We start from the raw sequence: 27,608 nt of genomic DNA on the forward strand, positions 1-27,608 counted from the left end.
TATTTAATATCATGTTTGCACATAGACTCTTGGATTGTTACTCGAAGCACTACTTTATAAGGAAAGATGTATCATAGATGAAAAGGAAGCCACTGTACAATGTGTTTATATTTTTTTTCCTTACAATCCATAATAGAAATTCTGTGAATTCGAATACACACTGCTGTGTACACACGTCTTATGTTTGAAAATGGTGGCTGTAGTTAATTATATATCTGTGAACATTTGATTATAAAGGTACAAAACAAACACTTGAGGGTTCTTTTTTTACAAAGAATTTTTATTTAATGCTAAGGAAACATGGATTGCTATAAATTTTATCTAACTGTTGCATAACGTAAAAATTCATTGGTAAGAAACTGGCCCGGAATATAAGGAGCTGGTGGTCCAAGAATGTCCTGCGTAGGACTGTGAACTTTGATTTGCCTCATGTGAGTGTCGCGCCCATTTTGATGATTACTTATAACAGCTATCTGTATCATAAATGTCCGGATAGGTCTGTCGCCTGTATCTTTTATTGGAATCACAATCCAACCACTGGGTTCGTTCAAGTCCATGACTTCTACTTCTTGAAGATCATTAAAATTTGTGCCTGCTCTAATACTTATCCTAGAAAGAGCAACTTATTGCGTTAACGAAAAGAGAGCAGCTATACGCTTGTCAATTTTATTCTACAGTCTCTGGTTTATAATTGTCTCACCTGCTGGGAGTATAACTTTCATCCAGCTTATAATCCGTATAGATACATATGTCTCTTATTGTTGTTTTCCTCTTGAACTGAATATTCACCAAGTGTGGAAGCTGGCCATCGGATTGCCAATATGTTTCTGTAACATCGTCTCGCAGTTGATCCACACCGAAACCAGGTTTACAGCTGGACAAACTCCATATTGCATGGTTTCCAACTTCCCGTACACGACCAGCCAACTCTTCCTGTACAGGGTCTATTTCTCCTAAATCAGTGGAAGATGGAATACTTAACCAAAGAAAATATAAAACTCTAAGAAAGAAAAATCATCTGATACATTACCTGCGTTACTAGCCTTATTAGTCATAATATAGATTTTTTCAATAATTTAAGGCAGTGTCATCAAATTTGAACAAGTTTTTATTACTCGTTAAGCCAAAGATAATAAGCCCGTTTGAATAAAATCCTTCTTTTACCATAAAATAGATCGGGATTGTTTATCCACAAGTTTCTAATCAAATCTGAAATCTGTTAAAATTGTTATGATACAATACATTAGCTATGTACACAGAGTACATGCAGCATAGAGTGGCGCTGTATGTACACTTGAACGGAACAAATGATTTTTAGCGGAGCTCATATTTGGTTTTAAAGTAGAAGTGGCAAGAATCAGTTACACTTGAATAAAATGTACTATTTCGATGCTTTCCCATTGAGATTTCTTAACTTTTTGGGACTCGAATGATAGCTGAGAAAGCGTACTTTATGATAAATCTACCTATGTATATATGTATATAGAATTGTCTTCTATGTAGATCTACATGTATATACCTGTTCGGACCTCTGAACGGAGCTTCGAGAGTTCGCCACAAGAGGCGCCAGTATGATCAAATGATTGCGCTACGTTTAATAGCGTGTGTCCGCCTTTAATATCGTTGTCATTCTAACCTGCAGTAGTTCTGTCGTTCATAAGGAAAACGAAACAATAACTTTATACTCTGTAAGTTTTCTGTACCACGTTCTGTACTCGTTTTTTTAATGGAACTTGCGTTTCGTATCAACGCGCCTATTGTTTCGGTCATTATTCATGAAAATACCATGCCATGTGTTTGACGACACTGATGGTTGCCGCTTATGCATAAAAGTTTTTCTAATTACACATGTACAAGAGATTTCCAATATTATAGAAATATTATTATAAAATATTACGCGATATTACTGCCTTTTGCATGTACTTTGCATTTTTGTTACAGTATTTTTTTACAATATGAGTCGTTTTTTCGCAACTGGCTCAGACTCTGAGACTGAAAGTGCATCAGAGGAGGAGCAAATAACAAGGGGACCAACTGCAGCTTTCACTGTAAGTACAACTGTCGCTTTTCAAGTGCTTTACTTCGAGCTACTGATTTTTTGTATTTGTTCTGCACACAGTTCAGCGATGAAGAAGAAGAAACAAAACGCGTCGTCCGTTCGACGAAGGAGAAGAGATATGAAGAAATTGCAAATCTCATTAAGCTCATACGAAATTATAAAAAGATTAAAGACATGAGCAGCATGCTGTCCAGTGAGTGTTTAAGATAACGAACCGATGTACAATCGAACGAACACGGTTAATGACTGTTCATTTTGTAATTATAGGTTTCGAGGATTTGATGCGTGCTTATCAAAAGGCGTTGCCAGTGATCGCGAAAGAGGAAGCTGGTCAAACGCCACGGTTTTATGTTAGGTGTTTGGTAGAAATGGAAGATTTTATCAACGAAGTGTGGGAGGATCGCGAAGGCCGTAAAAATATGTCGAAAAATAACTCAAAGTCTTTGACTTCGTTACGTCAGAAGCTTCGTAAATATAACAAAGACTTTGAAGACGATATAGTCAAGTTCAGAGAGAATCCGGATCAAGACGACGACGAAGAAGAAGAGAAACGTAAATACGTAAAATTTCGAATCACGTGTACGATACACGTGTACCGTTTCAAAGAGAAATTAATCGATACTTCACGTTTCAGCCGAAGAAGTTGTAGAATCCGAAGAGGAGGACGACAGCGCTGTAGCTTTCAAGAAAGCTGTTTCTGAAGCGAGTGAACCAGACATATCGAAGTTCAAAGTTTGTAACATGATAGCTAATACTAGAAGACATTCAAAGTACATATTCAACAGGTTCTTAAACAATCTTATAACTTTCCAGAAAAGCGCGACCGATGGTGAAGACGTTAGTGAAAGCGAATCCGATTGGGGCAGCACCTCGGACAGTGAAAGCACGAGCAGCGAAGACGACGGACAATATCAGAATATTCGCGAACGATTCATCAAAAAGTAAATCCCAACATAATATACACACGGTCGATAGTAACGAATATATTTTATTTTCAACAGAATCAATATAAGTTTTTCTGATCGTTTTTAGTAGGGCAGCCGATAAGGACGAAGAAGAAGACAAGACGAAGCGGAAAGAGCAGCGAAAAGAACGTAAAGACAAAGAAAGAAAAAAGAGGAAGGACGAGGACGATGGAGAGGGCGAATGGGAAACTGTGAAAGGCGGTGTGGCCATCCCGTCCGAAAAGCCAAAAATGTTCGCCAAGGATGCCGAGATCAACGTGGCTGCTGTTTTGAAGAAGTTGTCGGAGATCATTGCAGCTCGCGGTAAAAAGCGCACGGACAGACGGGAACAAATAGAGCTCCTGCACGAATTGCAATCGATCGCCGATGCTCACAATCTTGGATCAGCGGTGGCTGTAAAGATCAAGTTCTCGATCGTATCTTCTATTTTCGATTACAATCCGAAAGTGTCGGATGCGATGAAGCCCGAATACTGGTCCAAGATCTTGGAGCGTATAACAGAGATGCTCGACATGCTGCTGAGCACTAAGGACATGATAATCGCTGAGAACGTGTCCGAGGATGCGGAGGAGTTCGAAACCGTTCCGTATAAAATACACGGATGCGTGTTAACGTTAGTGGAACGTTTAGACGAAGAGTTCACGAAACTGCTGAAGGAATGCGATCCGCATAGCAATCAGTACGTGGAACGATTGAAAGACGAGAAACAAGTGTCCATGGTAATCGACAAGGTTCAAGAGTATTTGGAGAGGCAAAAAACCGTGTCCGAACTTTGCCGCGTGTATCTACGTAAAATCGAGCATTTGTATTACAAATTCGATCCGAACGTCCTTAAACAGAAAGAGGTAAGCATATATAGATTGCTATTAGAAATGCAAATGCAAGGGGACCGTTTAGTGATTGACACGGAGATGCATCGTTTCAGGGAGAACTCGGGTCAGACGTTGTAACGTCTGTTCAAGTAATGGAAAAGCTGTGTAAATACGTTTACGCTCACGATGGAACGGACAGGCTCAGGACTCGCGCGATCCTCTCTCATATTTATCATCATGCGCTTCACGACAATTGGTTCCAAGCACGCGACCTAATTTTAATGTCCCATTTACAGGAAACTATTCAGCATTCCGATCCAGCTACACAGGTCTGTGTTTTTTTCTGAAACTCGTCGTCTTTACTCTACTCCTATATGTAGATGTACCTAAATTCTCGTTCGTTTGTAGATTTTGTACAACAGAACTATAGCTCATTTGGGGTTGTGCGCATTCCGTCACGCGAATATTAAAGACGCGCATAATTGCCTGGTCGACTTGATGGTGACGGGAAAGGTGAAAGAACTGTTGGCGCAAGGTCTCCTTCCTCAGAGGCAACACGAGCGTAGCAAGGAACAAGAGAAGATCGAGAAACAGAGGCAAATGCCGTTCCACATGCACATCAACTTGGAGCTTTTGGAATGCGTTTATCTAGTTTCCGCGATGCTCATTGAAATCCCGTACATGGCTGCCCACGAGTTCGACGCGAGAAGGAGGATGATCTCGAAAACTTTTTACCAACAGTTGAGATCGAGCGAACGTCAATCGTTGGTCGGTCCTCCGGAATCGATGAGAGAGCACGTCGTCGCCGCGGCAAAAGCGATGCGCAACGGAAATTGGTCGGCATGCAATAATTTTATAATCAACGAGAAGATGAATGCGAAAGTTTGGGATCTATTTTATCAGGCGGACAAAGTCCGGGACATGCTTACAAGATTGATCAAAGAGGAAGCTTTGAGAACGTATTTGTTTACGTACTCGCACGTCTACGATTCCATCTCTATGCCGAAACTGGCGGAGATGTTCCAATTGAAGCGACCGGTTGTTCATTCCATTATCAGTAAAATGATTATCAACGAGGAGCTGATGGCGTCGCTGGATGACCCTACAGAGACCGTTGTCATGCATCGCAGCGAACCGAGCCGACTTCAGTCTCTAGCTTTGCAACTCACCGATAAAGTGAACAACTTTGTCGACTCCAACGAACGTATCTTCGAAATGAAGCAAGGTGGGTCGATCGATTTCTCAAATAGCTCGATCTTTCGAATTGTTTGCTTAGCGCTCGGAAGAGTGTTCCTGATAACAATGCGCGATGTCTTTTGTTGCAGGCAACTTTTTCTCAAGAGGAAATCAAGGAAACTTCCGCGATAGGCAAAATTACAACCGGCAGGGTCAGGATTGGGGTCGTCAGAGACGCGATCGTGACAGGGATCGTAATCGCGAAGAAAATCGAAATTATTAAATTAAAACCATTGAATGTTATTTACTTGGGTGTTCGTTCGACAATGGATCGTAATTATACTGTGTACACGCTCATGTAAATAATGTTGAAAATAACAGTATATAAACTAACAGTACATTCTATTAACGTACCATTGAATCATCCGTCTTTCTATGCACGCGACTCGCATTATTTTTATATGTACATATATGTACACTTAAAGCAGTTGATTTGCAGTATAAGAATAAAAAATATTAATTATACAGGGTGTCCCAACTAATTTGACAATCTCAAAGTCGGGAGACCCTGTATGTTTTCAGTGTTTCTATAACAGTCGAAAAGTTCTTAGATATCTTGTATCTTTTCGAGGATTTTATTACCTGTTACAATACTATCGGATGTAAGAACAAGTCGGATTCCTGAAGATTTTTCTATACGTCTGCAAGCAGATATTTCAGCATAAGTGATACCGCCTATTACGCAGATTACCACTGTTTTCGGGTGTAATGTACCATGTTGTCCGCTTACAACGCAATTCGGTAAACTAGATAGTTCATCGAGATTCCGAGAACCGTTTTCCTGACTTACGACAGCGTTCAACGCTTGAGCCTGTGAAAATAAATTGACGCTATTAATTTGGGTAAAATATTAACCGAATAATCGAGTGAATTGCCGTACTAACGATCACAGGTACGTATGCGTTATTGAACACGTAACTAGGACACGCGCGTCCTTTTTGCTCGGTCTGTTTAAAGTAGCTAGGCAAAAGTTTCATCCTCTGAGCGCTGTTATTCCATTCGCTGGTCCAATTCGGTAATTTATGCAGAAGATTTTCGGGCCTGCATCTCAGCAAACCTACGCTTTGCAATTTGTAAAATAACGGGATATACTTGTAACCGTGCGCGTGAAGGTGCAGTTTCTGAACGGAGGATAACTCATTTTGCGTGAGACCGTCGCTCGCGATAGACAATAAACACAACAAACGTAAAGTCCTCAGCGGATGATCGTCTGAAAAGAATTATTAATTGGTCAGTTTCAAATAGAATCGTTTCATGCCAGCAGAAAAACAGCGTACCGATATATCTTTCAATGTAACTTAAACATTCTTTTCTATCTTTGCATTCTATTGTGGACTTTTCTATTCTCTGTATAGTCTGAAAGTCGGATCCTAGCGTGTCGGCAATAAGTTGACAGGCAGAAATATGAAAAGCTAATTGTCTTGTCATGTCCTTGGTCTTCTGCAATCTTATCGCTACGTATCGCTCCATTTCAGACAATTTCATCGTTTTTATAGCGTCTTGTTCGGCTAGTAGAAAATATTGGATATTATTATACCAACTGCTGTTTAGGCGGTAACAACGGAGAGATACGTGTACATATTAATTATATTTATGTACATTTTAGAGATTTAGCTTTTCCATGTAAGATGGGGAAAACGTCGCTGCATAGTTTGTCTCTTACTTCTCCGTAAATTTGGTCCTTGTTCGGATCCAATTTGGTTTGGGAGTTGCCCAAGGTTCCTACGCCGGTGTTTATTTCGACGACTTCGTGTAATAAGCTAGCGTACGTTACAGGTGTTAGAAGCGGCGTGACTGAATCGTAAGTTCTGTCCATCAGAATTAAAGCTCCAATTTCGTTCGACACGTTCGACGTACCTAAACATTGTTTCATAGAATCTATAATCCTGAGCGTCTGTATGCTGTGTTTGCCTAACGAAACTGTGAGTTTGGGAGAGCCGAGTATTAGCTGTAGCGACCACAGGCTACGTGCCAATGCCGGTAACAAAGCAGTATCTTTGTGATAATAAAGTTCGGTAAACATGAAAGTTTCTAGAGATAAAACGTTGCCATCTAATCTTATGAATTCCCAGGACAGTGATTGTACGGTCATCAGCTCCGACAAGCCTGTGCAAACGACATTCTGATTACGATAAATAAATGCCTTATCCTTCGATCTGAGGTAACGATAGGCAAACGATTACCCTCTTCCTCGATAATAGTGTTAAGAACAGCTGGCACAAACGGAGTGACCAACATATGATGACACGGTTGTATATGCTGTTTGACATTTGGTAAAATTTCTGACTGAATTTGATCCAATACTTTTTTGCAAGAGATTAAATCGCTCGAGACCAGAAAGACGCGTTGAGAGTTGGATAGCTTGAAACCATCCAATTGCTCCATTTTATAGATTTTATCCACTCCATAGCGCCTGAATGAAACATAATATTTTATACTTTGTATATATTACAAGTAAAAACTGTGAACAGCGACAGTGAGAAAAGAAATTTACTTGAACACAGAAACTCCAATGAAACTGTCCAAAGTTTTCATAAGTTTCTGTTCGATCACTAGGTCTTTGATCCCAGGAATCGCGTCCAATATCTCGACGAGCCTTTGTTGGCTGATCTGCTGCAATACGTTCAATCTATCGTCCAGCGTGATATCCATGTTTTCTAGTGTTACAAATTCATTCGATTCCGAGAGAGTATATTGCCTAAAAATGAAGGCCAAGACATGATTTCGTGTTCAAACATCAGATTTCATTTTAATTCTGAATAGAATGTATCTGGCTCTCTCTCTCTCTCTCTGGCCGTGGCGAACGAACGACAGTCAAAGTTCTTTAACCCCTCGGGGTTAGAAGAATTTTGTATGTTTTATTAACCAACATGAATTCAACACAAAACTAAATATACTGCGTGCGTGCAATTCTTATATTTCGCCGAGTCTATCGTTTCCATCTAAAGTTTCGTAGCATAAGGATAAATACGTTCTCTATAAGTAACGCTACAAAGTTTCGGTACCTACAAGAGGAAGGTGTGAAAACAATTCGACTGGTGCGCTCATGTGGCAAACCTCGGCGAATTGTACGACAGTGAATCGCATTCTCCGATCTTCTGTATCTGGACGCTCCTCACCTCGCGCCTTGCGCCTCACGCCTCACGCTGTATCTTTCAGTAGGGTTATTTAAAAATGGCGGACGCATCGTCTTCCGACACTACCTCAGACTGTTGCAATGAATGGTTCTCTGATATTACCTCCGAAAGATCAGAATACGTTATAGTAGGTCAGAAACCGTGTCTTTCCCACCGTCGCAGTAAAAGACATTTCTTACAGAAGCTATTTTTAAGAGAGGTACGGTCGCTTAACCTTCAACTCGCGGTGCCATTCGTGAAACTGACAGAGACACAAGCAACGCATCCCAATGTGTATCTGTCAAAACGCGTTTTCGATCGAAACAACGAAAAAGAAAAGCAAAACCACCGTATCTACGATTATTCTCGAGAGAAAACTATTTCATTGTTTCTCGATGGACGTTCGCATGCTCGTTAACGAACCGTTCGCCGCGGTCAAGCATCTAATGGCTGCAAGAAAAAATATGCTTTTGTTCTTGCCCATTCGTTTATGTATTTGTGTTTTTCTTTTTCCATTACAATTCCAATGGAATAGCGATTGCATGATGTCTAAAAGCGAAATGGGAATGAAAAATATTGTTGCGAACATGGAAAAAATATGAAATAATTCCCTCTTTAGTACATTGTAGTACATTTATTTTATTATTCGATTGTAGATCAGAGGTTGTCTATCGGCGCACAATTATGCTTCGGAGGAAAGACTGTTTGCTACTGTACCTTCGTGGAGACACTTGCCGCTTCTACACGTAATCCCAAAATCTGCATTAGAAGCAGGGTACGTGTACAATGTTTACTCCGAACGAACGAGATGTTTGTTTGACGACTGCTTTTACTTTTTAAGGCACATTGTAATGGGATTGACGCAATGCGGTCAATTTCTACTTACATACACGTACACAATGGACATGAGCGGCATCACCTCTTTATACAAATACTTGTTACACTGGTGGGCTTTCACGCCGAATCATGTTGCTCGTAAAGTCGCGGAGGTTACGCTTTTCGGTAATTACACTATCTATAGAGAACTTAGCATCGTCATATCTCAATGGCCAATGGAACGGAATAAGCTGGTGATACATGGCCTTTGGTAAGCATCAACGCGGTAGGAAGTTAGGGATGGAGTCGAGATCGATATGCACTCGCGAGTCCAAGCATAATATACTTTGTCCTGATATTTACTTTCATCGCTAAACAACTTGGAAGTTAACAATCGATTAACAATTTTTAGTACAAACTGGCTGCACTTGCAGCCAACAGACAGAGGATACTTAACGATAACTACAGTTCCATCTCTGGAGAATTGTAAGGATTGTTTGAAAGTTGCCGCGTCTTACGAAGAGGAAGGCGAAGGTAACATGATATGTTTAACTATTAAGACACGTTAAGCTAACGTTAGTAAAAGCCCTAATCGCGTGTCTACAGAGTTGGCTGCCAACTGGGACGGTTGCGTGCGTTGCAATTGTCTTCTGCACGGACTCACGGTCCACACGGTCTACGAAATAATTTCCCCGTATCCCAGGTTCCGAGCAACCGTCTGCTTGAACTATTGGAACCATGTGGTGGTTAACACGGGAAACTTTTTACATGTGCTCAGGGTGGATTTGGACATTCCAAAATCAAAGAATCAGAAGACTTGTGATAAACAGGACACTGTGATATCGGACACGGTGCCATTAGACATGAGCGACGTGGAGGAATTGGATTACATGAAGGTGGAACGATACGAGAGTTCCGACGAGAAATTAGGCACGCCGGAGTGCGTGGTCGACCGGTCTCCCAGATGCGAGTCGAGCATAGAACAGGACTTTCCAGAGGAACCAATTAGACTAGATCGCTTAGCTTATAACGATAAGTTAGCTCACCACGACTCATTGACGTCGAATACCTCGAACAGTAATCAAAGCGATTGTGTCTGTGATAGAAGTAAGTCTGTCTCTGATAGTAGTGTTAAGTCGTGCGAGTGCGCGGATCCCACCGACTGTAAATGCCTGAACGTGAGGTCGCAGCAAGCAACAGCGATATCGGTCAGGGACAAGATCTTGCAGGACTTCTGCGAGGACATGTCTCAGGAACTAAATATCGGTAGTGATCTGATTACCTTAGTGAAGCACCCCTCGTGTTCTCCTCGATCGACCCCGCAGAGGCTCCCCTCCGATCTCAAGATGACCAGCTGCTGGTCCTCGCCGATTCTCACGCCGCCATCGGATATACTTAAGACCCGTAATTCGGAATCTAGTCATAGAAGCAGCAGCCGCAGTCAACGCTCAAACTCTCCTCAGCCGGGTGCCTCGGAAGAGGGGAATAACGTCGTCGCTTCCAACAACGTGAATTCTCCGCTCCACTCCATAAATCCTTCTTGTTCCTCGCGTCTGATGTCTCCGCCGGTGTCGAGGTCCTTTCGCCAGCCGAGTCCACGGAAACGGTCGAATCTACACTCTCCGCCGCCGATCGTAAATTCCTCGCAGTCCAGGACGACCAGAGCGACGCACAAACTGATCCTCGAAGCGGAGAAGGCGTACGAGTTCACGGACGAGGCGCAGGAGACTTGCGAGAAGCTCAGCTCCTTCCGGAAACGAAGACTCGCCGACAAGAAGTACGAGTTCTGCGACGAGACCGAGGACGCCGAGAATATAGTTCCTTTCAAGCACATCAGGGATCAGTTCAGACACCGTGGCTGTTCCATACATCAGATACCCTCGTCGCCGACCATGTCGCCTGCACTGCAGAACGGCAAAAAGCACTGGGTGGATTCCGATCAAAGCGAACCGGACGATTTTAGCATCAGCCAAGACGTTGGAGCGTCGAACGATGTAACCGGTGATCCAGGTAAATTGATATCCAAGTCCGTTCAAAGACTTTTGATGCTCTTCGACTCATCGGGTCTCTTTTTATATTTTTCACCTAATAGCCGAGAAGAACGTGTTACGTCCGCTGAACCAAAATCAGCTTCCCAACGGAGGTATAAGCAGGGATCGCTTGGCCAAACATTCTGCTGTAAACTCCTCTCCGCTCGTTCCGAAAATCAATTTACAGTATCCTATCATAAAATGTACTGCACATTTCAAGAGAAGTTACATAGAGATGGACGACGAAATGATATCGGTTATCACCGATGTCGAAGGTACAAATTATACGAGTCGTTCGTACGAATCACTCTCCTTAACATTAGAAACGAATGATATGTATATAATATGCGTAAAACTATGCCCAGAATGAAGCAACATCGAGCAACTTTTTATCGCCTCTTATTGCCCTCTTCTTCTTCTTGTTCTTTCACTTGATAAGAAAAGTAGAAGGCGACAAAAGGTTGCACGATGTTGCTTCATTATGGGCATGGCTTAAGCATTCACATTTGTTTCACAGATGAAGAGACTGGAGGTTACGTGAGTTATCAGTGTGTGCTTCCTATGCTTGTCCATGGATCTGGATATGTACAAATGCAAATGATCAGCAACAGCAAAGCTGAGAAAATGGTATTCTATTTATCACCGAATATTTCTTCTACTAATTCTACCAGGATGTTAACATTTTGGTTCTGATAAGCTTCGATGACAGCATCGTTGTATTTTCAGATAGTACCTTGCGTGTCGATAAACCAGCTGAGTTTCGATATAGAAACATTTTCTCATCACATCGCCGACTGGATTTGCATGAGATTCAAGAAGAGATATTGGCACTGTAGCGATTACGATATCGAAATCATAGATATATGCGCGTTGAGCGGCGACATAATTTGTTTGTTGATTATGAAGATTCAAGCTAGCGAGATTAACAATCAAACACAGTGGTCAGTATGGACATTTGTGTATTTAGAGGTCTCCTACGATACAAATACTTTGTTCGGGTCTTTTACTGAAAATGTCAAATGTGTATAGTTCCCAAGAAAGAAAACAATACGAGGTAGGGTGTAAATTCACGTGGAACATCGACACAAGCCAGTACAGAATAACGGACATATTGCCGATGGAAGAAGTGAAACCGGAATCCTGTAAACCGAACTGCATAAACGTTCCAAATTTTCGGATTCCGTTATGGAATCCGACTCGACGTCTAGCGCCAAAGTTGAGAGAGAAGATACAACAACCGTATGCGCACACGGTACGGTTCTTGCATAACGAAATGACTCTAGCCGGTACGTATTTTTTCAAACCAATCGTTTTTCTCCGTCAGCTTCCATCACATTCTCTGAGGAATTTTAGTTTAAAGAAGAAAAAAAAAACAATCAGATTTTCAACTTTAAGAATGTGTTCCCTTCAGATTTTTTAGATAGTGTATTTCATTCTATTGACTAGAGCAACAATAAAAGTATACAAAATGTATTTTACAGGTGAATCTATAACTAGACTATACGATCTGGACAATTTGGTGGAGTTTTTCATAACACCGATGCCAAACGATCCTTCGATCGAGTAAGATCACTGTCAGTTCGAGAGTACGTTGCAAACAATAATTTATTTATTGATACAAATCTAAGAGTTTCATCATTAATAAGGTAACGTGTACAATGTAATGAATGTCTTGAGACCGTATATAATAACTATTTCAAGAATTGTTAGTCCCAAGCGTGGATAACAACAGATACGACACGTTGTATAGATTCAGTGGCCTGTCTTTTTTTCACAAGACTACCACCGAATAAATTGATTGTTAACTGCTGCCGTATATAGATTGTCCAAAAAACTTAATAATATAGAGTAAGAGTACTGATTAACGATACAACGAACATTGTAAGCGTTTGCTCGAATTTGTAAATTGTATTCTAGAATTATATATTGACTATCTATGATACATAGATAACTTTGGTATCTATCGTCGGATACAGGTGACTAAAAACTGATTGTCAATAAATGTATTGTATGTAATTCAAAAGTAAGAGAAAGAAAGAGAGAGAGAGAGAGAGAGAGAACTAGCGAAAAAAACCGTGTAGTACTTGGTCCCAAACTTAATTGGTGATCTAAAAGAAACTACATATATATCTTAAAGTCGTAGTCGAATCTATGCCGAAATTTGTTCTAGCTAATACTTATAGAATTGAATGTGTTTTAATTTAATTTTTGTTTCATGTCCATGTTTCATCACCTTATTGTATCATAAAGCCATTTTACCATAAACTTTTTTATATATCGAAACTATGAATACATTATAAAAATGTGCAGTGTACACATCTAACGGATGCACTTGTAATTTATGTAAGTACCGATCGAACTTTCGACAAAGAACATTTAAAACTTAAGAGACGAAGTTATTTAATTGCTGAAGCGAGATGACATTAAAGCTGGTGAGGTCAGTTTCTTAATTGCAATAAACGTTTCATCGGTAATAGCGAATGCTTTGTGTTCTGTGTATTCTTTACCTTTTTTTATATATATGTATATATATGTATGCATATACATATATATACATATACACATATATATAAATAAGGTGTATAAGAAGAGATTAGTACGAGGTGTTTAGTACGAGATGTTTAAGGTGTGTGTGTGTGTGTGTGTGTGTGTGTGTGTGTGTGTGTGTCCATATGAGAAAATAGAATTTTGTTGCGATGTTCAAACGGGAATTTTAATAGGTGGTCCTACGGTAACATCGGATCCTACCCCGTCTAACTTCAAACCGGTCAGAATTTCTTCCCATGCATTCATGCATTGCTGATAATGACGTATTTGTCGATCCGCCATAGAGATTAACATATGTTTCAGATCCATCTGTTTCTCCACGTTCCATCTTTGCAAGTCACTGCGCAAATTTTCGTTGGCACATTCTACGCGATCTTGCAGCACTTCCACTTGCTTTGCCAATCGTGGAATCGTCTGTCCGAGTCTCTCCAATTTTTCATCGCGAGATTCTGCTTTCCACAACGATCCACCCCAATTTTGTGTTGCGACTGTGCCACTCGAGAGTCCCATTAACTGTTTAAACAATCGACAGTACAGGTCATTATAATTTCTATTCAATTTTAATATTTTACACACCTACCTGATCTTTTTCAGATCGTTTCTTCGTCAGGTCGTCGATAGTTATTTCGTATTCGATTTGCATCGAATCCCGCCGAGATAGAGCACTCTTGACTGCATCTATATACGAGATGTATTCTCGTTCCTCGTGCGTAACATTTTCGAGCAGTTTTTGGTGAGCTTCGGTATTGCATTCAATAGCTTTTGCAATCGCTAATAGAATAGGGGCAAGTTCTGGTTCAGACGTTGCCCATAATGTGAATATCGGATGCAATTGATGCAATTCCAGCAAATAGTCTGATGCAACATAACAAAAGTATTCGGTATGTTAATCATGTGCATCGATATTGTACGAAAACCAGGTATTTCTTACAATACCTTGTCTCTCCTTATGTATGCGATGATTTATTTTATCTATCATTACTAATTTTTCACTAAGGGCTGTACAATAATCTCGAACTTGTTCAAATTCGAAATGACGTTGTTTCATGGTGTACGTGCTTGCTATATTTTGTAAGGAATCTGTCATTTTGACGAGAACGTTTGCACGATTTTTACGATGCACAAGGAATTCCTAAAACAAGCGAAAAACAAATAATACTCAAAAATCCTGCAAAAGAAATCCTAACGAACGATATACTTACCGCAGGTTTGGTAGTTAAAAAGATGTACAAATTTTTGTCGCAACTGAGAATAGGATGATTAACCACTCTGTTAAGAAATATATGCAACAGTTTCATACGAGCTATGATAAATTCTTTGGAGTAACGATCTAACTGTGCGAGTAACGTGTGTTTTCCAGGCATCGGCTACAACGGTAAAGTTGATGTATGTTCTTTTACATAAATATCACAATATTACCTTAGAACTTCAAGAAATATACAATCGCTCACCGGAATGATATGCGTAGGATACGAGTCCACCAACTTCTGTCGCAACCAAATGAAATCATTGTATCGTCGTTGAACAACGTATTCGAATCCTCCATCCGCGAATTCTGGTCTCGTGGACTGAAATCAAATATTCCTTAAAAAATATCCATCTGGAAAAGTGAACTAGAAAAAAGGCTTACCTTTGTCGTTATGCGAAAGGTGATGTAAGTTTCTAGTGTTTCAAGGTGCTTTTGAGGATTATCCACTCTGACCTGCAGATCTCTCGAGTCTGTTTGAAAGTCTGATATCTCTTGCTCCGGCAATGTGGAGAAACTGTCGAGGGAAGGAGATGCTATCTGGAAATTGAGTTGCGTTTAAACAACGTTAAGCGTTCGAAGAGTGCTACCCGAACATTGAGCGTTGCTTATCGTCGATCGTTTGACAATCGAAATGACTTGTCAAAGAAAACTTTCAGGTTATACACTGACCACAGAACCTTCTATAGAAGTGCTGCAATTCGAAAGGAAGTCCGTGTCGCGGCTTTCTTGTTTGATAACACCGCCGACTGCCATCGTGCTCACTTCCAAAATCGCGGAATCTTCCGTGGCCCTTTCACCGGAATTTTCCGCATCGTTTTCCGACGAGGACATCATATCTTCGAACTGTCAAGTGTCAAGTAACAGAACCTCGACGATACTGCGTCACAATGCGCAGCATTACGGAAAGCACGAACATGATATACATATACATACGCGCATCGATCATACTTCAGGAAAACAATTCGGAAAAATTCGGTCGCGTTACGTCAATACAAATCAGTTTGCCGACTGATAACGATACGATTAATCAGTTCATATGACGCACAGGTGCAACGAATAATGTTACACACGACTATCATCATAATTTACCCGCCGTTTTTCTATTCGAGGGATACCTATCGCATGCTCTTGTTCCCTTCGCAATTGAATGCCAATTATTCGACTTGCAATTGTTGCGAAGCGTGATCGGGAAAATTATTTACAATTTCCACAAGTACAAAGCAAATATTTTTCGCCCGTGGAAACCGTATCTCTGGGATACACTCTACACTATTTTTCCCGCGATTAAGTATTCGAACCGTTTGCTTGCTCCAGTGATGGACTGGCCGAAAAATGACGAATACGGTCCCATTTTATCCAAGAGATATTCCATAATGATGGCGGAGGAATCCTCGCTGCCAGTTATTTATTATCGGTCGCAAAATCCGGTAACGAGTAAGTGTTATTATTTTTTAAAATATTAATTTCGATCTTTCGAACTTTTTTAACTTTTACCTGTCCACCTATAATACTATGCGTTTGATCATTTACCGACGAACGTAGATCGGTTTATTCGTTGCTTTCGACGTGTCGAAATGATAAATGATTACACGCAAAATCTAATTCGAATATTTCATGCTCCTAAGCGTTCCGATAATTTTGAATAGCGCGCCGAACGAAAGCGCGGTTCCAAACGAACCAAACGAACGGTTGAATCGATTAGGAAATACATGCTTTCGTATCTCGTATGGTTTAATTCGGTGGAAACAGAGACCTAACCGATAAAAAAGAAAATGATTATATTTGCCGAAGTAAAGCAATCGTCATAATGCGGCTTAACGGTGTGTGGTGGGCGCATTAATACGCGATTGCGCATGCACACGAAAAAATGTTCGCGTTTCATAAGAAATTTATAGCATTTCGTACTTTTCGGCGATAAGTAGATTATAAAATATGATATTAAATCTTCGTCTAACTTGGGATACCTGATACCGAACTATTTAATCAAGCGTGTTTAGCTGACCGTCAAAGCAAGAATAGGGAGACGCACGGCGTTACTCAGTGCTGTACACAGAGTTTTCTGTGCCAACTATAAACAGATCCTATTACATTCAATCTTCTCATCTTCGAATGTCACAGTTGAACACTCTTTTCATTCTACCCCAAAAATATTAAATTCGCTTATGCTTAATCATATTTCGATACGATTCGAGTCTAGTCGTAACTACTACCGTTTAATTTTCTGGCTACTTATACGGAATTTATTACACTATGGTTATTTGCGATTACGTACTCGATGTCGATGTATACCCTGAATTTATCGGGAACCAGTGCACCATTAATAGACAAGTACAGTAGGACCCCGTATAACGCGATAATATAAATAATACCAGTAGAAACGTTTGCAAATAAGAAACATATGTTATTATATAATTGCACGTATACAAGGTGTCTATAAATTTCTAGCGTTTAAAAATATGTAGGGACATTTTTTTCATTGCTTTTTACGTATACAGATAGAACTTGATAATGTACTGCAATGTTATAACTGGCTATAAGTAAGTACATTGGTTTCGGAAACGTCAATATACAGGGTGTCCCACATAAATGGGAATACCTACATATCTTTCGTATTTACAGTCTTATCAGAAAACTTCAGAGGACAAAGTGACACTATTGCAGGGGGCAATTGTAATGACGAAGAAAAAAATTTTTGATGTCATGTTTTTTAATGAAATTTCAAGGTCACCGATGTTTTTTTAAATGGAATAGTATATTTTTTTACGATAGCATGATAGACAATAAAAAACTGAATTTAGTGGATTCCACCTTCTTGACCTTGAAATGACCTTGAGCAAGAATAATCATGTTGAAGCGGATGAAATGTGGAAGTTTAAAACTTACGTGTTTCAGCAAAGATTGCGCGTTGTTTACGTCGGGTTCACCTTTACATATCATAATAAATGTTCGAAATAGTTCTGATAGTAAACAGCGTAAGACCGTTAACGTATGGTGCGGAATTTTATGCAGTAAAATAGTAGGCCCGTACTTTATACAAGGAATTCTTACTGGTATAAAGTATGCTGCATTTTTACGCCAGGATTTGTCGGGCCTTTTAGAAGAAATTACGTTATTCGATCGGGAGCGCATGTGGTTTCAACATGATGGTTGTCCAGCGCATTATTCTAAAGTTGCTAGAACGGTGCTAAATACGAAATATCCTGGACGATGGATAGGGCGACGAGGACCAATTCCATGGCCAGTCCTTTCTCAGGATCTGACATCATTGGACTTTAATCTATGGGGCAAGATAAAATGTATTGTGTACAAAGATAAACCCACAACGCCAGAGGAGATGCGGCAAAGGATTACTGCAGCATGTGCATCAATTACGTCTCAGGAAATCGACAATGCCTACAGATCATTTATTAAAAGATTGCAACATTGCATAAATGAGGATGGTCAACATTTCGAACATTTATTATGATATGTAAAGGTGAACCCGACGTAAACAACGCGCAATCTTTGCTGAAACACGTAAGTTTTAAACTTCCACATTTCATCCGCTTCAACATGATTATTCTTGCTCAAGGTCATTTCAAGGTCAAGAAGGTGGAATCCACTAAATTCAGTTTTTTATTGTCTATCATGCTATCGTAAAAAAATATACTATTCCATTTAAAAAAACATCGGTGACCTTGAAATTTCATTAAAAAACATGACATCAAAAATTTTTTTCTTCGTCATTACAATTGCCCCCTGCAATAGTGTCACTTTGTCCTCTGAAGTTTTCTGATAAGACTGTAAATACGAAAGATATGTAGGTATTCCCATTTATGTGGGACACCCTGTATAGGTATTATAGATTTTTGCAGTCGCATCACTGTGAACATTTCTGTTTCTTTCTACGAGAGAAATGATATTTAAAAAAGAAAAGCTGAAATATCAGTAGGAGCGTTTCGTAGAGCGGCGTGTATAAGAATCTCGAAGCTGAATAAAGTTGAATATCTCCCGCGTTCTAGGGGGTCCCACTGTGCACTGTAACGGTGTACTTGGTACGGTACTGGTCGTGACGCGGGCAGTGATGCCGTAGTCAAGGCGACCGCAGCAGCAGACAACCAACACTCCGACCAGCCGTCGACAACAAAATATACAGGTTCGTCGGAGTGTACTGCTCCCGTTTTTCGGTTGCACGGTGGCTTGGCTGTCCGCGTGGTTTCCTGGGTGACACAGGCACAGGCACAGGCACAAGCACCGGCACCGACGCCGGTACAGGCTCGGCTGTTCCTTCAACGGGAAAAGCCCGACCGGGATACAAGGGGGGAAACGTTCGGCCGCGCAAGTGCGCCCGGGCGTCGTGTTCAGAGTACACGCCATTCATGAATACAGGTGAGTAGAAACAGACTTATGGGAATCGCGCTCCGTTGCGATCGCGATTATCATTTTCCTCCGACAACATTTTCCTTAGATAATTCTCTTGCATGCACAACTTCGAGGAAATATCGTACGCGAACTAGAACCTCGATGTTACAGCACGTCCTCGACGTCCCGATATTTTGTCGTTTACACATATTCGTTCACTGACAATAGTTGTAGGTTTAATATCGTTTACCGATTATTCATTACTCACTTTTATTTTTACATTAGGTGAATCCTGTCATTGTCAACTATTTAAGGTCCTTGTTCTATATTTTCCCTGCCTCCAGTATTCTGCATCTCTGTACGTATTGTCGGTTCTCTAATTTATCCTGTATAATTTAATATCAATCTTCTAGATATTTGTGCATTCGTATAGAACATTTCATCTCCAAGGGAACATTGTATCTATAGAGCTTTGTTCCCCTAGAAATCCCATGCTGTTTTCCATTTCAGTGGATCTTCTGAGTATCTCTGTATCAGAAAATAATCAATTCTTTTTTACACTTCTTCCCACCATTGCGGATTTCTTCATTTCGTACTCCCCTGCTGCATCATGCTTTAGCGATTTTATTATGACCCCTTAGCCATGGGGTATCTAATATTTGGAAGCCTTTTCAGCTTTTAATTAAATCCAGCTTATCAATTATATCAATGAGTTTCTTCAGCCATGAAAATGGAGACACCCCAGAGCAGAGCATTCGACTATTAATAAAATCTTCTGTCTATTTTTGCAAGTATATCATGCCATCGTACACAAAGTGTTAGTCTTATAATATATTGAAGACAAAAAATATATCAAAGAACAGAGCATATACAATGTAGTATAATAGATAAGGTGTGTAGAACAGTCCCAAGCATCGGCCAAGCGTAACAGAGCCAGGTGCTCTCTCTCTCACACACAAACATACACATGTACACAGTGTGTTTGCCGGTATAATTATCCTGTGTAAAATAACACAATGCTTTACATTGAGATTCATGCAAAATACTCTTCTTCCTTTTATTATATATGTAACAAAAAAGAATAGTTTACATTATGAGAAACAAAATTTGAAATGAACCAATCTTTTTGACAGTATATACTACTAATAACGCACTAAATAATTATTATACTGGGACTTAATTCTTCTGAAGGACCAAGGTTTGTGCTAATTAGAAAATGTATTGCTGTCAAGGGGGTAGGGGCTTGATGTTCTCTAATTGCACCTATAATCTGACCTTTTCTACAGATAGGTACTTTGAACCCCTCTAAAATAAGAGTCCCCATACATCCAGTCGCGCGTGCACCGCGTTTTAGCGATCCACCCCTCTCCCTTTCGTATTCTTCCCTTTGAAATACATTGTTTGGTACCTGCCACCCTAACAGGTACAGGATGCCCCAACACACGTTTCGATATATTACATGTTCCCGGCTACAATGCCGTGTTTCATTTCTATTGGAAGCTCTCTTCGGGGCTTCTCTTTGATCTCTAGATTATCGAATGCTGCCCACCTGCAATAAATTACGTGGCCGATTTTTTTTTTATGTAGGTTAGGGTGCTCATTAAACACTATCGCGCGGTGCATCTATTCAACGTCCAGTTCGGGCGTCGTCGATTATCGGTCTTATTTACTCTATAATACATGTACATATGTATTATTTAACCACTCGATCGTAGCGATAATAGTAATAAAGTTTACAACATATTTATTATCGTTTTTTTCATTCTTTTATTCCCTGGTTACAGTATGTATAACATGGATGTACATTTACAGATTATAGTACCTCCACAGAAAACACAAATCAATTTTATACCTAATAGAACAAAGCCCTTGTATTGGTCAAGTTTTTTTTAACATTTTATTATTTTATTTTTATAAATGACCATTTCATTTTTGTATCTTCGCAATTAATTGTACACTTTGATAATGGTATCTTATAATGTATAAAGTGATTAAAGGTATAAGAGGACATTAGAGCAGCGGTTCGTGTATCAAGCCTGTCGGAAGACATTATTGATATTTACTACATACGTATGGGTTATACGTCTACGTTACAGACCCATCCCTCCAGAAACGGACAGGTAACAGTGGTAGTGAGATCTTGGGAGCAGAGAGAGGTGAAGGAGTGATTGCCATGACTACGACAGGAGCCCAGTATGCCCTCGCAGCATCCACCAGAGCTAATAATAGTGGGGGTAACTCTGCGACAGTGGGGGTAGAACCTAAGCCAAGCGTCGTGGTCGTGACTACTTCCAGTTCCAGTGGCAGTGGTAGCGCGGCACAGAGTCAATCAACAAGGGGTCAGCAACTTATCACTGTCGTTACTAGTCCAGATCCTTCCAGTCCGAACAATCTGCAACCTATTCAGGTTTGTTGCATTCCATTCTAATAAATTACAGTGTTATCAATAATACCTTGCGCATACTTGTGTCATAACTACGGAAAAAATTAATTTTCTTTACTAATTAGAGAATGCTAGAACTTGTGTTTCTGTGATTATACCTTTATATTGTTATACAGAACATTACTGTTGATTCTAAGGACATGCCTACTATAAATAATAATTTAGTTATTGGTTCAGGATCCGCTTGAAACAGCTGCAGATTCTTCCAACGGCTCAACAGGTACCCCAGCACATGTTACAGCGCAAGTTGTAGTGAACACTACTCATTCGGGTCAACACGCTCTCGTCGATTCGGACGCTGCATCTACATCAGCTGGTACAATTGTCAGCGGCTCTCCACATTTTATTACCGTCACAGGTGAGTTCTTGATGAAACAATTCTATTAGATTCTCGTTTCATCCGTGTTGGATGTCAAATTATTCGTACAAATATCTACCGAATTCAAGAGTCTTGCAAAGATCACTATAAATACATTTGTGGAAAATATTGCGATTATAAGTCATTGAAAGACTTCCTCTAAGTCGTTTATATTAAGGGTGAGTATCAGAATCAGTTTGAAAAATTATAGTGTTTGAGTAGAGATTTGGCCCTTTCCATGCTGCTGAAAAACATGCACCTCTGTTCTTCTACTCTGACTACACTAGGCACCGGTGATTCACCATCCTACGCATCCCTCACAACGGCAGTAGGTGAGGGCAGAATATAATCAGCATGTACTATCCGTTTCTAATAATTCAGCATATCTATATAGAACTATAATTTTTTTTGGTGAACACTTGATTTTGCATGGATCAATATATTATTTACACATGTACAATCATATGAATACGATTCGATACCGTAAGGTAGATTAAATATAAACACACGAATACCAGACTTCCTGTTAAAGTCGGAAGAGTCTTGTTTTATTAACTCTTCCAATAAGGTGTAGTCTTGTGCTCGAGTATTGTGTGCATTTTGCCAGGCTTCACATTCAGATCTGAGGATTATTTGTTACAAGTATATTAAAGCATGTTGTATCTGTTTCAGTATCGGGCGAGCCAGAGGCAGTGGGGTCCGAGTCAGTGTCTCATCCCACCTATGTTCAATATGTTGAGGGGGATGGTTCTACGTATATACCGACGAATGGTCAGATGTAAGTATAGAAGCGTTTTATGTATTCGATATCGTTTTGACCTTTCTTTAAGTTGTGAACTTTTGCAGGACATATCCTGTATATGCTGTTGGGGAAGCAGGAGCAATGTACACTCCTGCTTCGAGCCAATACTATACACCAGCATCCACGCCTGTGACCTACGCACAGGTAAAGTATCAAGCAAATATTTTGGGTAGTGTTCGTAGATTTGTCGTTATCAATAATATTGTACAAATTTAGGTGACTGGGCAGGGTTCGAATTCGACGACTGGACAGTTATTATCTCAGGGCAATGGCACGTATTTGATCCAACAAAGCGTCGTGGATGGCGATCCAACCGCGCACGCGTTAATATCTGCAGCTGCTGCACGTGCCAGTCCACAGACGGAAAATGCGGTAAGATGCCAATGCATGGATCTTCTTAGATTTTTCACTCTCGATTGCTTTCGTTCGATTGACTTTTTTTGCGAGTAAACGTTTCGAGATCGCAGGCATGGGAGCCCTGCATGATCATAAAGGGACGGAAAGGGCGGAGTATTCGTTTGATACTAAATTTCTCCAACCGAGACACGAATGATAATCTCTAAAGTAATTCCTGGTAGAAAACTATATTGTATTTTTGGCCGGATGAACATTTCTAACGAGAAGAACACAGAGTGCATCTAATTGGGGTTTAATGAGCTATTGGTGTCTTGGGTTGTTCGATAGGAAACTGTGGTTAGCGGGGGTGGAGGGGCATACTTGATCAGCGGTAATTCAGGAGGTACTACAGTCACCGTGGAAGATGCTGCGGCTGCGGCAGCAAACATGACGCATGCTACTAGAGTTTCTCAAGCAACAGTAAGCTAATACATGATCATCCCTATTTACAGGCTTTATCAACTACTAATTCGTTGCAGCATGCTTGTTAGCAGTATCTATCGTCAACGATCAGAATTAAAAAGATTACTCTGAACGATTTCTTTTTTCAACTCACCATGGATTGTATGGCTTAATTCTGATTGTTAACGTGCACTTTCCTTAGGGATTTCGTTCACTCTTAAAATAACAGAGCATATCTTTCCTAATATGATCGAGTAAATAACAGTAATTATGAATGTTTGTAGTTTGTAGCGTTGCATCGAATACTCTTTTTGTATTGTAGTATACCATATTACAGATAGGGAAAAAGTTATTCTATTACTATTCAGAAATCATATCGATTTTCGTCTAATTAGGTTCACTGGTTGCTTGAAAATTATGAAACAGCGGATGGTGTCTCCCTTCCAAGATCTACGCTTTACAATCACTACCTACGCCATTGTTCTGAAAATAAGTTGGACCCTGTGAACGCGGCAAGCTTTGGAAAATTAATTCGTTCGGTTTTTTTGGGCTTGAGAACTAGACGATTAGGCACCAGGTAAAAAGTTGTCCCATTTAAATATTGACATTTTCAAATGTCTTTTCAAAATTGAATTCTTTTGTAGAGGAAATTCAAAGTACCATTACTATGGGATTCGAGTGAAGCCTAACTCTCCTTTGGTAATGTTGAACGAGGATGGAACACCTCGCCAACAGCAAAGCGCAAACTCTCAAACGAAACGATTCAAATTTGTGAATCAAAAGCAGGAGACAACGTATGAGAATAACACTCATTCGAACACGAACATTTCTTCGAACACTTCACCGCCGCAGTTCCATCAATACCTTGGCGAAGCGAGTGGCGCGATCCCAGAGTTTCCGGAAATAATAGTCACTCATGGGTCCTCTCTTCCCGAGGACTGTAATTTAGAAGACATCGACACGTTTCGAAGTATATACAGGGAACATTGCGAGGCATTCCTGGATGCCGTTCTCAATTTTGAGTTTGCCACCGTGGAGAGTCTTTGGAGAGAATTTTGGCGTAGTCAAGACAATAATAATGGGGACGAGTGCGAGGAAGAGAAATATTTGTCAAAGTGAGACCATTCAAACATAATATTGTGTACGTACAATTTATTCAGAAGGAACGTTAGTCTAATAAAATCTATTGTCTATACAGAACCAAACTGTATGAGATATGCAAGTGTTCGGAAGTTCAAGATTTCATTCAAAAAGTTGACTACACATTTTATCAGAACTTGGTCGAAGTATTAATGCCTAACGTATTGCGACCTATACCGAGTAAGTTACGTCGATCTTTTGTACCGGGACTCTAATATGTTGTTATAACAATGAATATTTCTCAGGCTCACTGACACAATCCATCCGAAACTTTGCAAAGGGTTTAGAGTCATGGTTAACATCGGCAATGACTGACTGTCCGGAAGAAATGACTCGGATAAAGGTACTAATTACATCACAGGGATAGGACAGACCTCTTGCACAGTTTTTATTAACATAAACGTATTTAATTTCAGTTGACAGCTGTTTCTGCATTTGCTCAGACACTAAGGCGTTACACATCTCTGAACCACCTTGCTCAAGCAGCGCGCGCAGTGCTTCAAAATTCGAGTCAAATCAATCAAATGCTGGCGGATTTGAATCGTGTTGATTTTCATAATGTACAAGAACAGGTATTTATAAGTTTAACTAAACGAATACGAGCGTGTTTCTGTGTGTATATTGTACGTGTACACAGAATGTACGAGCAAGTCGTGTTTTCAGGCTTCTTGGGTTTGTCAATGCGATTATCGGATGGTCCAACAATTAGAAGCGGATTTCAAAGTGACGCTACAGCAACAAAACTCATTGGAAGACTGGGCGATTTGGTTGAAGAGCGTCGTCACACAGGTTCTCAAACCGTTCGAGGAGAAACCTACGTTTGCGAAAGCTGCACGTCAATTTTTGCTCAAATGGTCCTTCTACAGGTTCGTTACTAAATCTATACTACCTTGGCTATTACTTGACAATGACATTATTATTATTATTATTTATTGTAATCCTTGCCTTTCGGTGTAGGATAACTTTCAGTTACGTCTATCTACATTACAGTATCTTACAGATAATTTAACCTATTATTCTTTGAATTAACAAGGATATTAATTGCTACTTATTCAACAGTTCCATGGTGATTCGTGATCTCACTTTAAGAAGCGCAGCTAGCTTTGGGTCTTTTCACTTAATTCGGTTACTGTACGACGAGTACATGTTTTACTTAATCGAACATCAAGTGGCAATCGCTACGGGGACAACTCCGATAGCTGTAATGGGGGATGTACGTATTCCTGTTTGAATCCGTTCAAATGATAAATCTCTATATTTTGTTTTTCACGATTATGTCTCCTTTTAGAAAAGTCAAAATTGTTCTTTGGTCAGTGCATTTGGCGTGACTTCTAACGGAGGTTAGAGATTTGTTCGTTTCCTTATCACCTTATCGTATTTATGAACCCTACGGAAAGAGCAAGTTGTCTTGAACCAAAAATATTTTTCTTTTCTAGATACTTTGAACACGAACCAACCAAAGCGCGTGAAACTAAGCTAACTGCGTGCCTACATGCCTTAGTTTGCAAGTAAACCAGTAGCACCTGAAAATGAAATATTAGCACAAGAGCATGCAGGCCTACCGATACACACTAGTCCCATAAATTATAATTTTGTATAAGATGAGATCTTGTCGAACAATGACTTAACAGAGAAGATTTTTGCATAATGCCCAGGATATATATATATATATATATATATATATATATATATATTATATATAATATATAATATATTATATAATATATTATATAATATATAATATATAATATATATGTATACATATGTTTATATATATATATATATATATATATATATATATATCTACGATCTAGGTAAGTCTGTGTGATATAACATGTACGAATATGTACTGCAGTCTTGTTAGGTACAAGCAAGTATATGATTCGAGCGTAAGGTATCGCTGGCACGATGTTTAGTATGTTAATGTATCTTCTAGTCGAGACATTTTTTAAAAATATATGGGACCATGAATATGTCATGTCCCTATAGCATACAATATCTAAAGCTTACTCGATTTAGTTTCTTATTTCTATAATGTTTCGCGGCATAATCGACGTCTCTCGATGAATTTAATAAAATACATAGTATTTATGTATTTGTTTTTCCATTAATAATTTATTTAATCGCTCGTTATATATTCGCTATTGAAATTTATGCAGATTAATATTTATAGAAGAGAGAGTGCGTTACGAGTCGATAATAAGGCTGAAAAAAGACAATATAAAGAAAGAGGAAGAATAAATTGCATTTCGACCCTTCCTGTGGATTTTTTCAAAAGAAGATATATTTATTGCTTGTACTCAGTGATCAACATCTCTTTTAAAATTTTATCGTAATTTAGAAATTTCCGGCGCAAAATTGTTTAAGCAAAATTGAATGTTCAAGGACTTTGTTCTTTGGTCGTGCAAAGATGAAGATCTGACTTATTAAAATGCTGCATCTTGCAACCGAACTTTTTATTTCGATAACATCTTAACCCGAGAGAGAAAACAAAGTCGAGTAAGCTTGAAATAGCGAACATCAGTCTATGCAAGAAGAAAGAAAAAAAAAGATGCATTCATATCGACGGATTCTATTTTGCACAAATACTTGAGTAACGTTTAATGAAATCCGCCCTGCCGACGGTATTGTCAAATAATAAAAGAATATTCCTACTGGAGCAGATGCGAATTAGAATTACTATAATTATTATATACTTGTACGAGTTTTAGATATTTCTGACATTCATATTTTTTAACACGACTTATTGATTGTACATCGAGCTACATAAAGAAAGAAAAAGAAAGAAAAGGAAAGAAAACGATTCTGTTGCGAACCGTCTGTTACACTCCATATACATATATTCTTTCAGTACTTTGAAACGAATAGTACAAAACAGCACTGGGAAAAGTATTGG

General features: G+C 39.5%; 7 protein-coding genes across 13 annotated transcripts in view; 4 read left to right on the forward strand and 3 right to left on the reverse strand.

Annotated features, from left to right (window-relative positions):
* The window catches only part of LOC143359299 (uncharacterized), a 64,461-nt gene extending 45,918 nt beyond the window's left edge, over positions 1 to 18,543 (forward strand). Inside the window, exon 2 of the mRNA XM_076797185.1 lies at positions 17,848 to 18,543. Coding sequence (XP_076653300.1) covers positions 17,848 to 18,296 — 449 coding nt within the window. The 3' untranslated portion in view covers positions 18,297 to 18,543. The remainder of the gene's footprint in view (positions 1 to 17,847) is intronic.
* Apc10 (anaphase-promoting complex subunit 10) lies at positions 263 to 10,400 on the reverse strand. Its single transcript, XM_076797183.1, has 4 exons — positions 10,287 to 10,400; positions 1,031 to 1,216; positions 701 to 953; positions 263 to 609 (listed from the first exon to the last, which is right to left on the reverse strand). Exons 2-4 carry the CDS (start codon positions 1,053 to 1,055, stop codon positions 318 to 320), a joined length of 570 nt encoding a protein of 189 aa, XP_076653298.1. The 5' UTR covers positions 1,056 to 1,216; positions 10,287 to 10,400; the 3' UTR covers positions 263 to 317.
* Eif3c (eukaryotic translation initiation factor 3 subunit C) lies at positions 1,540 to 5,415 on the forward strand. The gene is made up of 10 exons (XM_076797110.1): positions 1,540 to 1,688; positions 1,942 to 2,048; positions 2,120 to 2,252; positions 2,327 to 2,611; positions 2,694 to 2,791; positions 2,873 to 3,000; positions 3,092 to 3,869; positions 3,950 to 4,165; positions 4,245 to 5,061; positions 5,162 to 5,415. Exons 2-10 carry the CDS (start codon positions 1,956 to 1,958, stop codon positions 5,293 to 5,295), a joined length of 2,682 nt encoding a protein of 893 aa, XP_076653225.1. The 5' UTR covers positions 1,540 to 1,688; positions 1,942 to 1,955; the 3' UTR covers positions 5,296 to 5,415.
* Positions 5,462 to 7,756, reverse strand: Vps33b (vacuolar protein sorting 33B). The gene is made up of 6 exons (XM_076797151.1): positions 7,567 to 7,756; positions 7,256 to 7,485; positions 6,672 to 7,178; positions 6,350 to 6,580; positions 5,957 to 6,282; positions 5,462 to 5,883 (listed from the first exon to the last, which is right to left on the reverse strand). Exons 1-6 carry the CDS (start codon positions 7,722 to 7,724, stop codon positions 5,620 to 5,622), a joined length of 1,716 nt encoding a protein of 571 aa, XP_076653266.1. The 5' UTR covers positions 7,725 to 7,756; the 3' UTR covers positions 5,462 to 5,619.
* On the forward strand, positions 8,137 to 13,502 carry LOC143359266 (uncharacterized). Of its 3 annotated transcripts, XM_076797101.1 has the most exons (10): positions 8,217 to 8,408; positions 8,845 to 8,963; positions 9,030 to 9,275; positions 9,417 to 9,538; positions 9,611 to 11,014; positions 11,097 to 11,309; positions 11,552 to 11,661; positions 11,761 to 11,975; positions 12,064 to 12,320; positions 12,516 to 13,502. In XM_076797101.1, exons 1-10 carry the CDS (start codon positions 8,247 to 8,249, stop codon positions 12,599 to 12,601), a joined length of 2,934 nt encoding a protein of 977 aa, XP_076653216.1. In that variant the 5' UTR covers positions 8,217 to 8,246; the 3' UTR covers positions 12,602 to 13,502. The 3 variants fall into 3 exon arrangements, with proteins under 3 accessions (XP_076653217.1, XP_076653215.1, XP_076653216.1); XM_076797100.1 differs by having other exon boundaries at positions 8,138 to 8,408; positions 12,064 to 12,587; XM_076797102.1 differs by lacking the exons at positions 12,064 to 12,320; positions 12,516 to 13,502 and having other exon boundaries at positions 8,137 to 8,408; positions 11,744 to 11,902.
* Positions 12,622 to 15,723, reverse strand: LOC143359285 (sorting nexin-7). The gene is made up of 7 exons (XM_076797169.1): positions 15,500 to 15,723; positions 15,212 to 15,367; positions 15,033 to 15,149; positions 14,784 to 14,948; positions 14,518 to 14,713; positions 14,162 to 14,436; positions 12,622 to 14,094 (listed from the first exon to the last, which is right to left on the reverse strand). The coding sequence occupies exons 1-7, from the start codon at positions 15,662 to 15,664 to the stop codon at positions 13,735 to 13,737; spliced, it is 1,434 nt and encodes a 477-aa protein (XP_076653284.1). The 5' UTR covers positions 15,665 to 15,723; the 3' UTR covers positions 12,622 to 13,734.
* Positions 18,544 to 18,801: 258 nt separating the features above from the next.
* Rfx (regulatory transcription factor Rfx) lies at positions 18,802 to 26,383 on the forward strand. 5 transcript variants are annotated; one of them, XM_076797112.1, is made up of 17 exons: positions 18,802 to 19,198; positions 21,268 to 21,578; positions 21,792 to 21,972; positions 22,260 to 22,304; positions 22,645 to 22,750; positions 22,819 to 22,918; positions 22,991 to 23,146; positions 23,459 to 23,590; positions 23,968 to 24,149; positions 24,217 to 24,687; positions 24,771 to 24,892; positions 24,958 to 25,055; positions 25,129 to 25,284; positions 25,376 to 25,578; positions 25,772 to 25,925; positions 26,001 to 26,052; positions 26,149 to 26,383. In XM_076797112.1, the coding sequence occupies exons 1-17, from the start codon at positions 19,189 to 19,191 to the stop codon at positions 26,190 to 26,192; spliced, it is 2,523 nt and encodes an 840-aa protein (XP_076653227.1). In that variant the 5' UTR covers positions 18,802 to 19,188; the 3' UTR covers positions 26,193 to 26,383. The 5 variants fall into 5 exon arrangements, with proteins under 5 accessions (XP_076653227.1, XP_076653228.1, XP_076653230.1 ...); XM_076797113.1 differs by having other exon boundaries at positions 18,803 to 19,198; positions 21,780 to 21,972; positions 26,001 to 26,063; XM_076797111.1 differs by having other exon boundaries at positions 18,804 to 19,198; positions 21,780 to 21,972.
* Positions 26,384 to 27,608: the final 1,225 nt, after the last annotated feature.

The sequence above is a fragment of the Halictus rubicundus genome, chromosome 11 (genome assembly GCF_050948215.1).
Source record: "Halictus rubicundus isolate RS-2024b chromosome 11, iyHalRubi1_principal, whole genome shotgun sequence".
NCBI lineage: Eukaryota > Metazoa > Arthropoda > Insecta > Hymenoptera > Halictidae > Halictus > Halictus rubicundus.

Excerpts from the sequence above, each read along its gene's own strand:
- Apc10 (XM_076797183.1), bottom strand. The coding sequence starts at position 1,055 with ATGACTAATAAGGCTAGTAACGCAG. Across the intron at positions 954-1,030 it reads TAATAAGGCTAGTAACGCAG|GAGAAATAGACCCTGTACAG; the intron begins GTAATGTATCAG and ends CCACTGATTTAG. Across the intron at positions 610-700 it reads GAAAGTTATACTCCCAGCAG|GATAAGTATTAGAGCAGGCA; the intron begins GTGAGACAATTA and ends TGCTCTTTCTAG.
- Eif3c (XM_076797110.1), top strand. The coding sequence starts at position 1,956 with ATGAGTCGTTTTTTCGCAACTGGCTCAGACTCTGAGACTGAAAGTGCA. Across the intron at positions 4,166-4,244 it reads ATTCCGATCCAGCTACACAG|ATTTTGTACAACAGAACTAT; the intron begins GTCTGTGTTTTT and ends GTTCGTTTGTAG. Across the intron at positions 5,062-5,161 it reads TATCTTCGAAATGAAGCAAG|GCAACTTTTTCTCAAGAGGA; the intron begins GTGGGTCGATCG and ends CTTTTGTTGCAG.
- Vps33b (XM_076797151.1), bottom strand. The coding sequence starts at position 7,724 with ATGGATATCACGCTGGACGATAGATTGAACGTATTGCAGCAGATCAGC. Across the intron at positions 7,486-7,566 it reads ATTGGAGTTTCTGTGTTCAA|GCGCTATGGAGTGGATAAAA; the intron begins GTAAATTTCTTT and ends TGTTTCATTCAG. Across the intron at positions 7,179-7,255 it reads CACTATTATCGAGGAAGAGG|GCTTGTCGGAGCTGATGACC; the intron begins GTAATCGTTTGC and ends TCGTTTGCACAG.
- LOC143359266 (XM_076797100.1), top strand. The coding sequence starts at position 8,247 with ATGGCGGACGCATCGTCTTCCGACACTACCTCAGACTGTTGCAATGAA. Across the intron at positions 11,310-11,551 it reads GGTTATCACCGATGTCGAAG|ATGAAGAGACTGGAGGTTAC; the intron begins GTACAAATTATA and ends TTTGTTTCACAG. Across the intron at positions 11,662-11,760 it reads ACAGCAAAGCTGAGAAAATG|ATAGTACCTTGCGTGTCGAT; the intron begins GTATTCTATTTA and ends TTGTATTTTCAG.
- LOC143359285 (XM_076797169.1), bottom strand. The coding sequence starts at position 15,664 with ATGATGTCCTCGTCGGAAAACGATGCGGAAAATTCCGGTGAAAGGGCC. Across the intron at positions 14,949-15,032 it reads ATCCTACGCATATCATTCCG|CCGATGCCTGGAAAACACAC; the intron begins GTGAGCGATTGT and ends TTACCGTTGTAG. Across the intron at positions 14,095-14,161 it reads AACGATCTGAAAAAGATCAG|TTAATGGGACTCTCGAGTGG; the intron begins GTAGGTGTGTAA and ends TTGTTTAAACAG.
- Rfx (XM_076797111.1), top strand. Across the intron at positions 23,591-23,967 it reads CTAGAGTTTCTCAAGCAACA|GTTCACTGGTTGCTTGAAAA; the intron begins GTAAGCTAATAC and ends TCGTCTAATTAG. Across the intron at positions 25,285-25,375 it reads TTCATAATGTACAAGAACAG|GCTTCTTGGGTTTGTCAATG; the intron begins GTATTTATAAGT and ends TCGTGTTTTCAG.